The following is a 12,202-nucleotide window of genomic DNA, read 5'->3' as shown; positions in this document are numbered from 1 at the left end:
CACCGTAAGCCTCAACAAATGGGAGCTGCCATCATCACCAGCCCGAAGTACTTGTTGACCTAATTTGACCTAAATGTGGGTCAGATAGGTACACGCACGGGCAGTGCAGCTTGATTTATTTACACCAAGGTAACTTGACCCGCAGCCTCTGCCCCTTTTTCATTTGGCAGCAAACAGGATTTTCTCAGCCACAAGCACTCAGTTGGGTTGAACCCAAAGGAGCCCTTTGCAGGCCTCCTCCCTAGATTCGTGACAATGGGCCAAGTGTCCCAACAGCCACATGGTACAGCTGGGATTCAGTTCAGATCCCTCTGCCCTCCAAGCCCCTGCTCTTAACTACCATCACCACCTGCCTTTCCCATCACTGTCCTAAGAGGTAAAGCACACCTAACAAGCTAGGTTTGTAAATCCTGAAATAAACCCTCCGGGGGAATGCAGGTCAAGTAATGTAAGGGGAACTATTTGAAGCATTGTTGGCTAGCATCCTAAGGGACCCAGAAGGTTGATGTTGCCACTAAAGACCTGAGTGGTGAAAGATTTGCTGTGTGGTCCAGCTGGGAAGATGTGAAAAGTCTAAAGAGGGACCTTCAAAGTTATTCCCCACTCCTCCTGCCTGGCTTCTCGGCTTCTTTTGATAAAGGAAAGAAAGGACTCTACTTTTTTTTCTTGCAAAGTCAGTTGTTTGTGTCTATTTCTGCAAGACTTTGTTACAAATAAAAGGCTTCCCTGCATGCACAGAAAATCACTCTTTCTCAGATATCCAAAAGATGCAGCATTTTGAAATGAAAAAAGGAAGTTGTGATACAATACGCATAGTTGCTCCCATTTCGAAGAATCGGTATCCAACCGAAAGAAAAATCTGAAGAAAAAGACATGCAAGTGTGGGGAGCGTTATCCAGTGTGGTGGGATCGCGTAGAACCTTTGCTTTCACTTGGTGGCTCATCAGCTATTTGCTGCAGCCCTACTGTGTGCCGGCCAGGGAGCGAGAGCAGTGAACACCGCCCGTGTCACGGATGTCTGTAATGTTTGGGTTTGTGTAAGAGACACATATAACTTTTGTAACCAGAAATATAATGAAGAATTGCTTCTTCTTCTCGAGAAGAGAGAAATCCCACTATGATTACGGCTCCTGGTGGAACCCAGACAGGTGACCACACACCCCCTCTTCCCCTTCAACATCCTTTTTTTTTTTTTTTTAAGATTTATTTATTTATTTATTCAGAGAGAGAGAGAGAGAGAGGCAGAGACACAGGCAGAGGGAGAAGCAGGCTCCATGCAGGGAGCCCGACGTGGGACTCCATCCCAGGTCTCCAGGATCACGCCCCGGGCTGCAGGCGATGCTAAACCGCTGCACCACCAGGGCTGCCCACCTTCAACATCCTTGAGTCCTTCCTCTCCCTAATCCTCTCTGCATCCTACTCATGCTTTGATCCTTCCCCTCAGGTTCCTGGGTCACATGTTGCATCCCACTCTAACCACCCAAATCCCTGTGCTCCTATAGCTCATGCCAACATCACCCAGGATGTTGGGTGGGAGTCTCCCCCGACCCCTGCCATCTCGATGTTCTCACAGAGCACCTCCCCTGATACACCCTTCACATTTGCCACCCCAGCCTTTACTCACAAGCCTCCAGTCACTCGAAACAGAATGACAGACCCGGGGCTGGATTCTGACCCTACCACTTGCCAGTTCTGCAGCTCGACCTTGCTGAGTTTCTGTGGCCTCACCTACTGATGCAAACACATTTCCTTGCTGGGTTGTTTATAAGGATTAGAAACTATCACGTGTAAACCTCCTGGCACGGTGCCTGGCACACAGCAGGTACTTAATACTTGATAGCTATTATTATAATATTACTGTTCTATTCTTGCATGCTGGAAATTCGCAGAAAGCTGCACTGCCAGGGATCAAGGCCCCAGGCATGAACATATTCAGCTCTCTTCCTTTCTCTGCCTCCCTACCATCTTTCCTCCCTCCAAATCCCCCTCCAAATCCCCAGTCTTCTCACTGCTTTCTCCAGATGCAGCTCTTCCCTCCCTGTGTGTCCCCTTCCCTGTCCCTCCTGGGGGGAACCTGTGCACAGAGTCCAGAAGAACGACTTCCCCCTCTGGCCTCCACAGCCTTTCCCTCCCTCTTATTCCTCCCCTTCCCATCAAACACGCGTCTCAGGATGGCGGTTCTTCCCTGGAACCTGCTGCTGCTTTAGCTCTCTTTCTCCTCCGGACACTCCTGTCCCACTGATGACCTTGAGGAAGCGTTAGACCCTCTGTCTTCATTGCAAACTTCCTGCTGTGGCGCTGCCTCCTTGCTTTGCCCCCGCATGCATCTGACCCAGGCCTCCTGCCCTGGCGGGCCCGCCATCCCTCCCCAGCCCGTGTTCTCTCACCCAACGCCCTCGGATCTCTTCCTGGAAACACCCTCACCCCTTGGCTCTCCTGCGCCTGGCACACCGGCCTGGCTCCTGACCCTCTCCATTCGTTTTCAGCAGCCCCTTTCACTATTCCTGCCCCTGCGAGAAGGTTTCCTCCAGGGCAGCCCTCCGTCCTCCCCTCTCTCCTGTCTCCTTTCTCATGAAGAAAGTCTCCATCCGGGCAATCCAACAGCCACTCCCAGGGCAGCAATGGCCAAGGGGACATCCCCACATGCTGTGCTGCTGGGAACGGTGGTACAGATTTGGTGCCACCTAAGGCAGCAGGTGGCACCGTGGCCAGGACCACGTCCACCAGGAAGAAGGCTGCTGTCTCCTAATCTCACGAAGACCTGGGTGGGCCGGGCTGTTCCTGCTCCCTGCCGACCACCCTTCCTTCGAGTCCTCCCAGTACCTCAAAGCTTGGCAGCTCCTCCCTTCTCGCCAGCCCCCACACCACCCAACCCGTCTCCTCTGTCTGACGGTGGGGCCACCATCCTACCCTGAAAAACAGCTTTTTCTCCCTCTTCTTTTTATCCCCATTTCTCCCACCCTGGTATAGAACATGGGCACTGAAGACCCGGACGTCCGTGGGCTCTCAGCCCCTAACTTGGAAGAAGGGATTTGGCCCACACCTGCCAATGTCTGGAGATACTTTGGTCTCCACACCCCACGGTGTGCAGGATGGCCGCCCCAGCAAGGAATTGCCTAGCACAGCCCGTCAGTACAGCTGCAGTTAGGAAACCCTGCTAGTTCCTCCCAGCTATTTGTCTAGGAGGAAGAAAAGAAAAGAAAAGAGAAGAGAAGAGAAGAGAAGAGAAGAGAAGAGAAGAGAAGAGAAGAGAAGAGAAGAAGAGAAGAGAAAAAAGAAAAGGCAAAACACAAAACAGTCTGCATCAAGCCAGTCCAGTGCTCCATCAGCCACTGAAGTCGCAGTGACCCAGATGCTGGAGTCACACTGACTTGACCCCCAGGCCTGGCTCGGCTGATTGCCAGGCTCACTGGGCTGCCATGTGTCTCAGGGCCCAGCTGCCTCACCTGTCAAACGGGGCGGTGAGCAGGTGATACGGGGGGCGATGCCTTGATTGCCTGGCAGAGAGCCGGGCACGCAGCACATGCTCAGTGTACTTCAGGGATGTTTCCATCAAGTTTACGCTCTTTTTAGGCTACTGTTCCAGCCCTGCCATGAACTGACCCACCTCCCGCCCCCTGCCTCCCATCACCTGTGCAGCCAGTGAAGCACGGCACCCTGGCCGGATATGCGCTGCCCCCCAGCTCCCTTCCTGCCCCCACCCCTGTGTTCGCTCCCTGGGGCTGCTGCAACAAGTACCACAAGCACAGAGCCTCAACACTACACATTTATTGTCCCACAGTCCTGGAAGCCAAAAGCCTGAAATCAGCTTCCCTGCACTCAAGTCAGGGTGTCAATGGGACTGAGTCCCCCTGAAGGCTCCAGGGAAGGCTTGATTTCTTAGCCTTTCCAGTCCCTAGAAAGGAATTCCTCACATTCCCTGGCTTGTGGCCCCTTCCTCCGTCTGCAGAGCCAGCAGCACAGCATCTTCCAGCCTCTGCTGCTCTCACATCCCCTGTCCTCCATCTTCCTGTGTGATTGTACTGAGTCCCCCCAATATCCCAGGATGATCCCCCCATTGCAAGATCCTTAACTTGATGAAGGATCACCTTAACCAGCAAAGTTCCTTCTGCCCCGTAAGGTGACATTCACAGGCTGCAGAGACTAGGACCTGGATATCTTTGGGGGCCAACCTGTAGCCTGCTGGGCCGCATCTTCCATTCAGAAATGCCCTGCCCTCCGACTCTGAGCTCTACGTACCCAGCAGTCCCCACACCTGGTGACTCCTCGGCCAAGTAGCCTCCTGTGATCGCTCCAGGCACATGATCGCTCCTCCTCTGAGATTCTCACACCCCCGCACCCCATCAGCCGTCACTTAGACGCCACATGAGCCACTGCGTGTTTCCTGCCAGGCAGTTAGACCCTGTCTCTCGGACTGAACCTTGAGGAATGGCTTTGTAGCATCCCCTCGCCTCCCCCCTCCCCCAAAGCACTCAGCTCATGGCTTTGCACACAGTGGACATTGAGTCAAGAGAGGGTGCTCTGTGGATGGGTTTTATTTTCCATCTTCAAAAAGAAACTAGATTGAGGCTGACTAACCATTTTAAAAACACACATTGGGTGGCAGCTCATGTCTTCTTGATGGAGGGCGGGGGGCAGTGTTGCCCGCGTCCACCTGTGAGCGAGCTCTGTTACGACGTGGTTCAGAAAGCAAAGGAGGCGAATTGAATTGAGACTTACCTTCTTCTTGGTTTTCTTTTCAAGGACTGTCCTTGTATCTGGAATATCTCCTGGTATATTATAAAAAAATTACAAGCCAAACCCAGGAACTTCAGGTAATATTTTCATTCTGAAAGTTATTTCCGCTCCTCGTTGGCATTTATATAGCACTGTGCATTTTAGCCCTGGTCTTTCCCTGTTAACTAGTCAGTCCACATTCTCCCATGACGTGACGTGATATCTCCGTTTGACACAAAAGGACTCAGATACGGTGGCTAAGATCTCCCAGGAGGGCAAGGGCAAAGACAGGATGCTTGCTTCCTTCTGTCAAAATTATCAGAAAATGTAAATGCCATCAGATCTGGAAAACCGTACTTATTAAAAACACAGTGGAAGCAGCACAGCTAGCCGCATGCAGGGAGCACAATGACCAAAAAGTCACAAATGTCCACATCGTACAGGCAAGTGATCCTTAGGGAATGCACCACTCTGGTAGCTGGTGCCATAACAATGCTTTGTAATAAACACCTACAAAACTTTAGCGGCATTCCACAATTATTATTCGCTGGGGTCAGCTGCTAGGTGGGTACGCCAACCTGGACAGGCTTGCCCAAGTGTCTGGGTGTTGGCTGGCCCTTGATTGGTCTGGGTTGGCCTCTGCTGGAGCAGCTCTACTCTGCTCCACCTGTCTCTCATCCTCCTACAGGCCAGCCTGGGCATGTTCCCATGGTGATGCAGAGATGTAAAAAAAAGCGCAATCATGGAATGCTTTTCAATTCTCTGCTGTGTTATGTCCCTTAACATCCCACTGGCCAGAGTAGATCACGTGGCTGAGGTCAGTGTCAGGGCAGCATATGGCTGGGCCCTGCCAAGTACATGGCCAAAGACATGGATAGAGAAAGGGTGAGGTATTGGGACCAAAGGGCCAGATGGCAAATATTTTAGGCTTCCAGGTCATACAGCCTCTGTCACACCTACTCAGCACTGCTGCTGTGGAGTAAAAACAGCCATTGACAATACATGAATGAATGAGCATGATGGGAGTAGCTCTGTTCCAACAGAACTTTATTTATAAAAATTGGCAGTGAACCAGATTCAGCCTGTAGACAGTACCTTCTCGACCCCTCATCTAGTCCATGCTCCTTATTTCACAGATATGGACATCAAACCTCAGAGGCTAGGTGACCGTTCCAAGGTCACACAGCTAGCTGATGAAAGAATCAAGACAAAAGCTCAGGCCTTCTGACCCTAGCTCGTCGCTTTTTCTCTTCCACTCAGCAAATAATAACTCATAATTCTAGCTGCCATTTACTGAGCACCTGCTATGTGCTAAGCGCTGTGCCAAAAGCTTTCCGTCACGACCTCACTTAATCCTTACTCTGAGAGGCAGACACTGTTATTACTCTCATTTTCTAAATGAAGGAGCATCTAGAAAGAAGTAGAGCTGAAATTCTATCTAGATCGAGAGTCCGAGTTCTTAACCTCTCTGCTGTTTCACTACCAGCAACTAGGCTAAGCATAGCTTTTCCGTGTTTTTAAGAAAGTTTTGGGCAAACCCTTGGCTGTCCACCTAAAGGTAAAGAACAATGTAAAAAGAGAAATGTTGAAATGACTCCTTAATTCGTCCTGTCCCCCTCATCAGCTTCAGTTCTCCTTCCTCTGGTTTCAGATCAAGATCCACAGCTCTCAGGAAACCCAGCAGTCTTTTATGCAAGAGAAGTTGCAGGAGCATCTGGCAGAGAAGGAGAAGCTGAATGAGGATAGGCTGCAGCAAGAGGAGAAGCTGAAAGCCAAAATCAAGAAGCTGATGGAAGAGAAGGCGGTAAGGCCGTCCCTGTCATTTTCTTTACTCCTGGAAACTGATGGAATGGCCTTTGCTGAGGGCATGTACTTGGGGGGAGAAATCTGAGTGACTCCTTGTTCGATGCTATGGAAGTAAATTAATTAAATAGGTGAATGATGCTGGAGGATTAAGGCGAAGCTTGAATTCTAAAACTTATAGTGAAATCAACTTGAAACGTCAAGGTTATTGAAATTCCTGGAACTGGTATCTTATAGCTTAGATGCCACAGTCGATTTCCCAAGTTTGAGTCATTACTCAGTCCTGGTTTGCAACCCACAGACTATCTCTAAGTGCATGAAAGACCAACTTCACAGCATTTCCATCTTCCACTCTTTATTCATATCATAGGGAAAAAATGGCCAAGATTGCTACTTATTTTCCTAAACACCAAGCCAATTAGAAGATTCTCTTTCTGAAATAATAAAGTAAATCTTTTTTTTTTTTTTAGAGAGAGAGATTATGATTGGGGAAGGGAGAGGGCCAGAGGGAGAGGCTGACTTCCCACTGTGCAGGGAGCCCGATGCAGGGCTCGGTCTCAGGACCCTGGGATCATGACCTGCGCTGAAGGCAGACACTTAACCCACTGAGCCACCCAGGCATTCGGTGGGGGGTCCCAGGTTGAAATCAGTCTGCCTTAAACCCTAAGACACCATCACCCCCAGCCTTTCTAAAAATACATGTGTCAAAACTCACTAATTAACTCCTTCTCATGAATCCTGACTCATGTGAGGACTACTTGAATAGTAAGAAATTCTAGGTTCTTTTATCAAGCTAATCCTTTTCTATTATGAACCGTTGACAACATGTACTTGACTTGTGCACACACTAATGGTTTAGATCAGGCTCAGCAAACTTTTTCCATAAAGAGCCACATAGTATGTATCTTCAGTTTTGTGAGCCGCATTGCTCTCCTGTGACTGCTCAGCTCGGCTGTGTGGTGCAAAGGCAGTCAGTCATACACAATCTGCAAACAGTGAGCAAGGAAGCGTTCCAATAAAACTTTACAAAATGCAGAGAGCAAAAAAAAAAAAAATTTAAAAAAAAATGCAGAGAGCAGGCCAGGTTTGGCTGATAGGCCAGAGTTTGCCAACCCCTGGTTTAGAAAACAGACTCTGGAGTCAAATGGACCAGGGTTCGAATCTCTGCTTGTGTGATTTGCTGGTAAATTTGGCCGATTCCTTAATCCCCCTAAGTCCCTCTAAGTGCTCTATGAAGTGGAGATCACAGAAGAAATGACTGACCCTTATTAATGAATGGTGATCACATGCCAAGTGGCTCATGTCCAGCCTCCCATCTGCCCCTCACATTCTCCCAGGGCAGGAAGCACTATTACTATCCTCATTGTACAGAGAGGGAGACTGAGGCTTCTTTCCCAAAGTCGTGCACCCAGAAAGGACCAACCTGGGGCTCTGAGCTGAGCCTGCCCACTCCAGATCCCTTGCTCCTAGCTGCCCACAGTCTCCCCCGTGGGGTTGTTGGAGCAAAGAGCTAGCCCGTGCAGTGGCTGGCATGGAGTCCAGATTCCTGCCATGGCAACTATACCTATTAAACAACAGTCATTGACTTTCAGGCTTTGGAGGAAAGCATCACTGAAGAGAAAAACAGAGCAAAAGAAGCATTAGAAGAAGAACAGAAGAGAATCCAAGAGCTGGAGAATCGCTTAGCCTGCCAAAAGAAGGTAGGCAGCTGGGGGAGACAGAGTCAGCCTGAGCCCAAATCAAGGTCACTCACCCAGGAAGGACCCACCTGGGCTCTGGGCTGAGCCTGTCCGCTCTGGATCCTTGTTCCTAGCTGCCGGCGGCCTCCCCCGTGGGGCTGTGGCGAGCAGCAAAGAGCTGCCCGTGCAGTTCCTGGCACAGAGTCCAGATTCCTGCCATGGCAACTAGGTCTATTAAAACACTGGCCATTGGGTTGCAGGTCTGGGAGGAAAGCTTTACTCAAGAGAAAAACAGAGTGAAGGAAGCATTAGAAGAAGAACAGACCAGAGTCCAAGAGCTGGAGAATCGCTTAACCTGCCAGAAGGAGGTATGCCGCTGGGGGAGACAGTCGGCTCGAGCCCAAATGCAGCTCGAGGGCCATGTGGAAGTGAGTTCTGAACCACGGATGATGGGGGTAGAGCTCGGCAGAGCGTTCCTATGGCGATCTGTCCTTGGGAGGGTTCGGCTACTCTGGGGAGCCGCGGGGCCCAAGGGGAGAGCCCTTGAGCTGTAGCCTCGCCAGCCAGTTGGAGAAATCATAAACCGCAAAAATACCGACGTAGATAGGACTCGAGAGATGAGTTGGGGCTGGCGACACGCTGGCGACACGAGCACGGTGATTGTGTCCCAAAGCATAGACGTGGAGGAGGCACAAAGTCCTGGGGCTTCGGGGCTGTGTCAGTCTTCCAACAACATCCTAGAATAATCCAGCCTCCAGCTCCACCATCGAAGAATTTTCTACAGGCCCAGTGGTGATGCCTTGGCCTGGCAGGAAATCCTTCTCTGAGGTTGAGCTCAATCAAACTCTTCCTCCCAGAGAGCATCAATCCTCCGCCAACCTCCCAGGCTCCTGCCAAGACCTGTCCACATCCTCATCCACATAATAACCTTTTAGATGCTTGAAAACAGAGACACCTGCTCCTCTCTAGGCCCGAATGCCCGTTTCCCCTTATAGGCCTCCCAGGACAGGAGTTGGGCCTCGGTCCCCTCCTCCGACCCGCTCCGTGCTCCAAAAGGCACAGGCTGGCAGCTCCCTGGCTGAAAGGGGCCTGTGGACATGTTATGTTTGGTCCCAGAGTGTTTTGTTTTGAATTCATAACATTTACTTAAAAATCCAGATTTCCATCCTCTTCTGAAAAGTCAGAAAATCTGGCCCTGTTTCCACTTGGCAGAAGCGGACGGGAGCTCCACCCAGCAGCAGTGATGTCCCACAGTCCCCGCCGCTCGCTGTTGCATTAAACGCAGCCCACGTCATTGCTGGTACCCGTGTGGCCCCTGTAGGTGCCCGAGCTTGCAACCCCCACTCTGTTTTGTTCCTGAAGCGCAGGAGCCAGAACCAGACCCGGTTCTCCGGCCACAGCGGCCCAGGGCAGGACTCTTCTCCCCTGTTGAAGATTTTTGTGCTCGTGCAGACGCTCCCAGAGCCGCTCTGGGGAGAACTCTGTGACGCTATGGGCGCAGGTTTGCCTTGGGGTCAGCCTGGGCTCTCGGGGTCTCTCACGAACTGCGCTCCTGAGCTCTTCCAGGACTTGCAGCCACATGAGACAAGTCCTGGCTGGACGACATAGGGGCCTCAGCAGATCGCCCAGGACCTCCCTCCTTTCGGGGTGGCTGTGAGGGCCGGCGGTCACATGCCACAAAGCGTTTGACCTGGAATTGTCACTCAGGAAGTGTAGCTACTAGAATGATCACAGGCACTTCCTTCCCCATCAACCCCGCCAGCCCCATCCTCCCTCCTCGGCCGGCCACCGCTGCGGGAGCGACAAGGAGGCGGCAGGGCCGAGCCCGTGCTATCTGCTCGGATCCAAGGAGGGAAGATGTTTGTGTGCCCGGTCTCACTCGGGGTCACCTGTGCAGCTGCGCTGGGCGGCCCGTGTAAACAGTGCGACTGGGGGCTGGCCCTGAGTTATCTCTGCAGGGATGGTGACAAGGAACAGAGGCTCCCAAGGGTTCACTGGGGCCAAATGCCACCAAGAGGTCAACCACTCAGCTCCAGGGCCCTGAGAAGGCCCTTGAATTTAGAGACTTCGAGGTCACGGGGGACTTCAAGGGAGATTTAAGGAAGGCGTGCTGGGGTCAGCCTCACTGTGGGGAGAAGCTGTGGCCAGGTCACCCCAAGCCTAGGAAAACACCAGCCGACCCCTCCTGGTGGAAAGTCTCTGTGCTGTCTGGATGGGGAAATCTGAGCAGACTTTCACCAGCCTCAGACGGTTCCTTGACTTTTCCTTCTCCTAGGCCCTCTGCCACATAATCAGATGAGCCTTTAAGGACAGCAGACTGCTAGGTCATAATGCGGGGTTCGAGGTAACGTGAAAGGTCGACTCCCACTCCCTGCTTGGGAACATGGGGGCAAAGCAGGGCCCGTGTGTGGGGAGTCACAGAAGGACCACCCTCCTCTGAGCGCCCCTCTCGGCTGCAAAGGGGCTGCCCAGAGGAAAGTCCAGAGTGTAGACGCGACATCAGATGCAGCGGAGCCAGCCTGGCGTCCCTGGAAAGTGCCCGCAAGTCTCTTTCACGAATTACAGGAAACCCCCCCAAACCCCACCTCAGATGTTCAAACTCCGCGTGCCAACTCCCGTGGTGACACCGCTCACCTGCTTTATTTAGGGCTGCTATCGGAACGGCTGGGCGTTGGGAACTTTTTTTTTTTTTTTTTTATGACTTTTCACTGCAAAACAGACAGCATTTCGGCCGGGCTAATCTGAGCAGATCCCTAACCACTGGCTGTAATGGAAACCGTGTTCCATGTTCCAGACGTCTTCCGGGCGAGCTGGTGCTTAAAACTCAACCTGTTTGGAAGCTGACGTGCCCTTTCTTGCAGAGACTAGAAACAGGGGCCTCTTGGGCAACTCCTACCCCTTGTGATTTGTGTTAACCACTTACTCCCTAAATAAAACTCCTCGAGCACGAGCACCTAACCACACTTCCCCCCCAGACACCCTCTCAGAGCTCCGCTTGTGAGGTTCACCCCCACCCCTTCTAGAAATTGGAATGTTGTGGCTCATTAATTCAATCCTCATCTTGAAACCTGATTCTCCTTAAGAGATTAAGTTTAATAATAGGATATCCATTATTAATGAGATTCTTCTTATCAGAGAAGGCTGCCTGGCACTGTGATAAGAGCTCAGATTCCAAAATAAGACAGACCTGGTTCCCTCACTTGCTCCCTACCCCGGGCCTCTGGATGCAGGCGGCGTGCCGTCCTCCGCACGGGGCTCAAATCCTCACCTCACCACCGACACGCTGCACGACCCTTGGGCACGACCCTTGGGCACGACCCTTGGGCACGACCCTTGAGCCACTCTCTGTTCTTCTGTTTCCTGGTCGGCAAAATGAGGTCCCTGACGCCCCCACCAGAGTTGCCTTGCTGGGGTTCGCCGTGTGGGACGTGCTGGCCGTGGGCCCCGGCCCACCCAATTAGTAGTAGGGTCGTCCTGGGCCGCTCCCCCCGCCCTCCAGCCCCCGAAATGCACAGGCAACCACAAAGACTGGCCGTTGGTTTTCAGGTTTTGGAGACCAGCATGGCCCAGGAGAAAAGGAAGGCAAAGGAAGCTTTAGAGACAGAAAAGAGAAAAGTGCAAGATCTGGAGAACCACTTGACCCAACAGAAGGAGGTACGAGGAGCAGGGCGCCGAGTGGGCCGGGCACCCAACCCCTGCGGGCGGAGCTCCGAAGCCAGACCTGAGGCCGGTCCTGTGCCCCAAGGGAGAGTAGGGCAGGCCAGGGGGCGGGTGCTGGCTGGGCCCCACTGGCGGTGCAGCCAGGGCACGTCGAGCCTCAGCCGCCGCCTCTGTAAAACGGGAGTGCCGGCAGTCCCAGCCTCGCAGGATGAGGTGACCGGACGTAGACGGCGTACCTGAGTCGCACGGTGCACGTCCCTGGCCCTCCGCGGAGGCCTCGTCTGCACGGCCCCCGAGGGCAGGGGCACGCGCTCCAGGAGAGAACCCTTGGAGGGTGTCTGGGT

General features: G+C 52.4%; 1 protein-coding gene and 1 long non-coding RNA gene across 8 annotated transcripts in view; one reads left to right on the top strand and one right to left on the bottom strand.

Annotated features, from left to right (window-relative positions):
• Positions 1-12,202, top strand: part of FHAD1 (forkhead associated phosphopeptide binding domain 1) — a 122,410-nt gene that overhangs the window by 73,591 nt on the left and 36,617 nt on the right. For 5 of the 7 annotated variants that reach the window (XM_072828252.1, XM_072828253.1, XM_072828249.1 and 2 more), the window contains 5 exons: positions 4,744-4,814; positions 6,368-6,520; positions 8,112-8,219; positions 8,459-8,626; positions 11,745-11,852. In XM_072828252.1, the coding sequence (XP_072684353.1) occupies positions 4,744-4,814; positions 6,368-6,520; positions 8,112-8,219; positions 8,459-8,626; positions 11,745-11,852 (608 nt within the window). The remainder of the gene's footprint in view (positions 1-4,743; positions 4,815-6,367; positions 6,521-8,111; positions 8,220-8,458; positions 8,627-11,744; positions 11,853-12,202) is intronic. The other 2 variants (XM_072828250.1, XM_072828254.1) reach the window with 2 other exon arrangements.
• The window catches only part of LOC140634392 (uncharacterized), a 32,676-nt gene that overhangs the window by 8,322 nt on the left and 12,152 nt on the right, over positions 1-12,202 (bottom strand). The gene's annotated exons all lie outside the window — the stretch shown is intronic.

This window comes from Canis lupus, chromosome 5, assembly GCF_048164855.1.
Source record: "Canis lupus baileyi chromosome 5, mCanLup2.hap1, whole genome shotgun sequence".
Classification (NCBI taxonomy): domain Eukaryota; kingdom Metazoa; phylum Chordata; class Mammalia; order Carnivora; family Canidae; genus Canis; species Canis lupus.
Note: the sequence above shows the minus strand (reverse complement) of the source record. Positions and strands in the feature narration are given on the sequence as shown.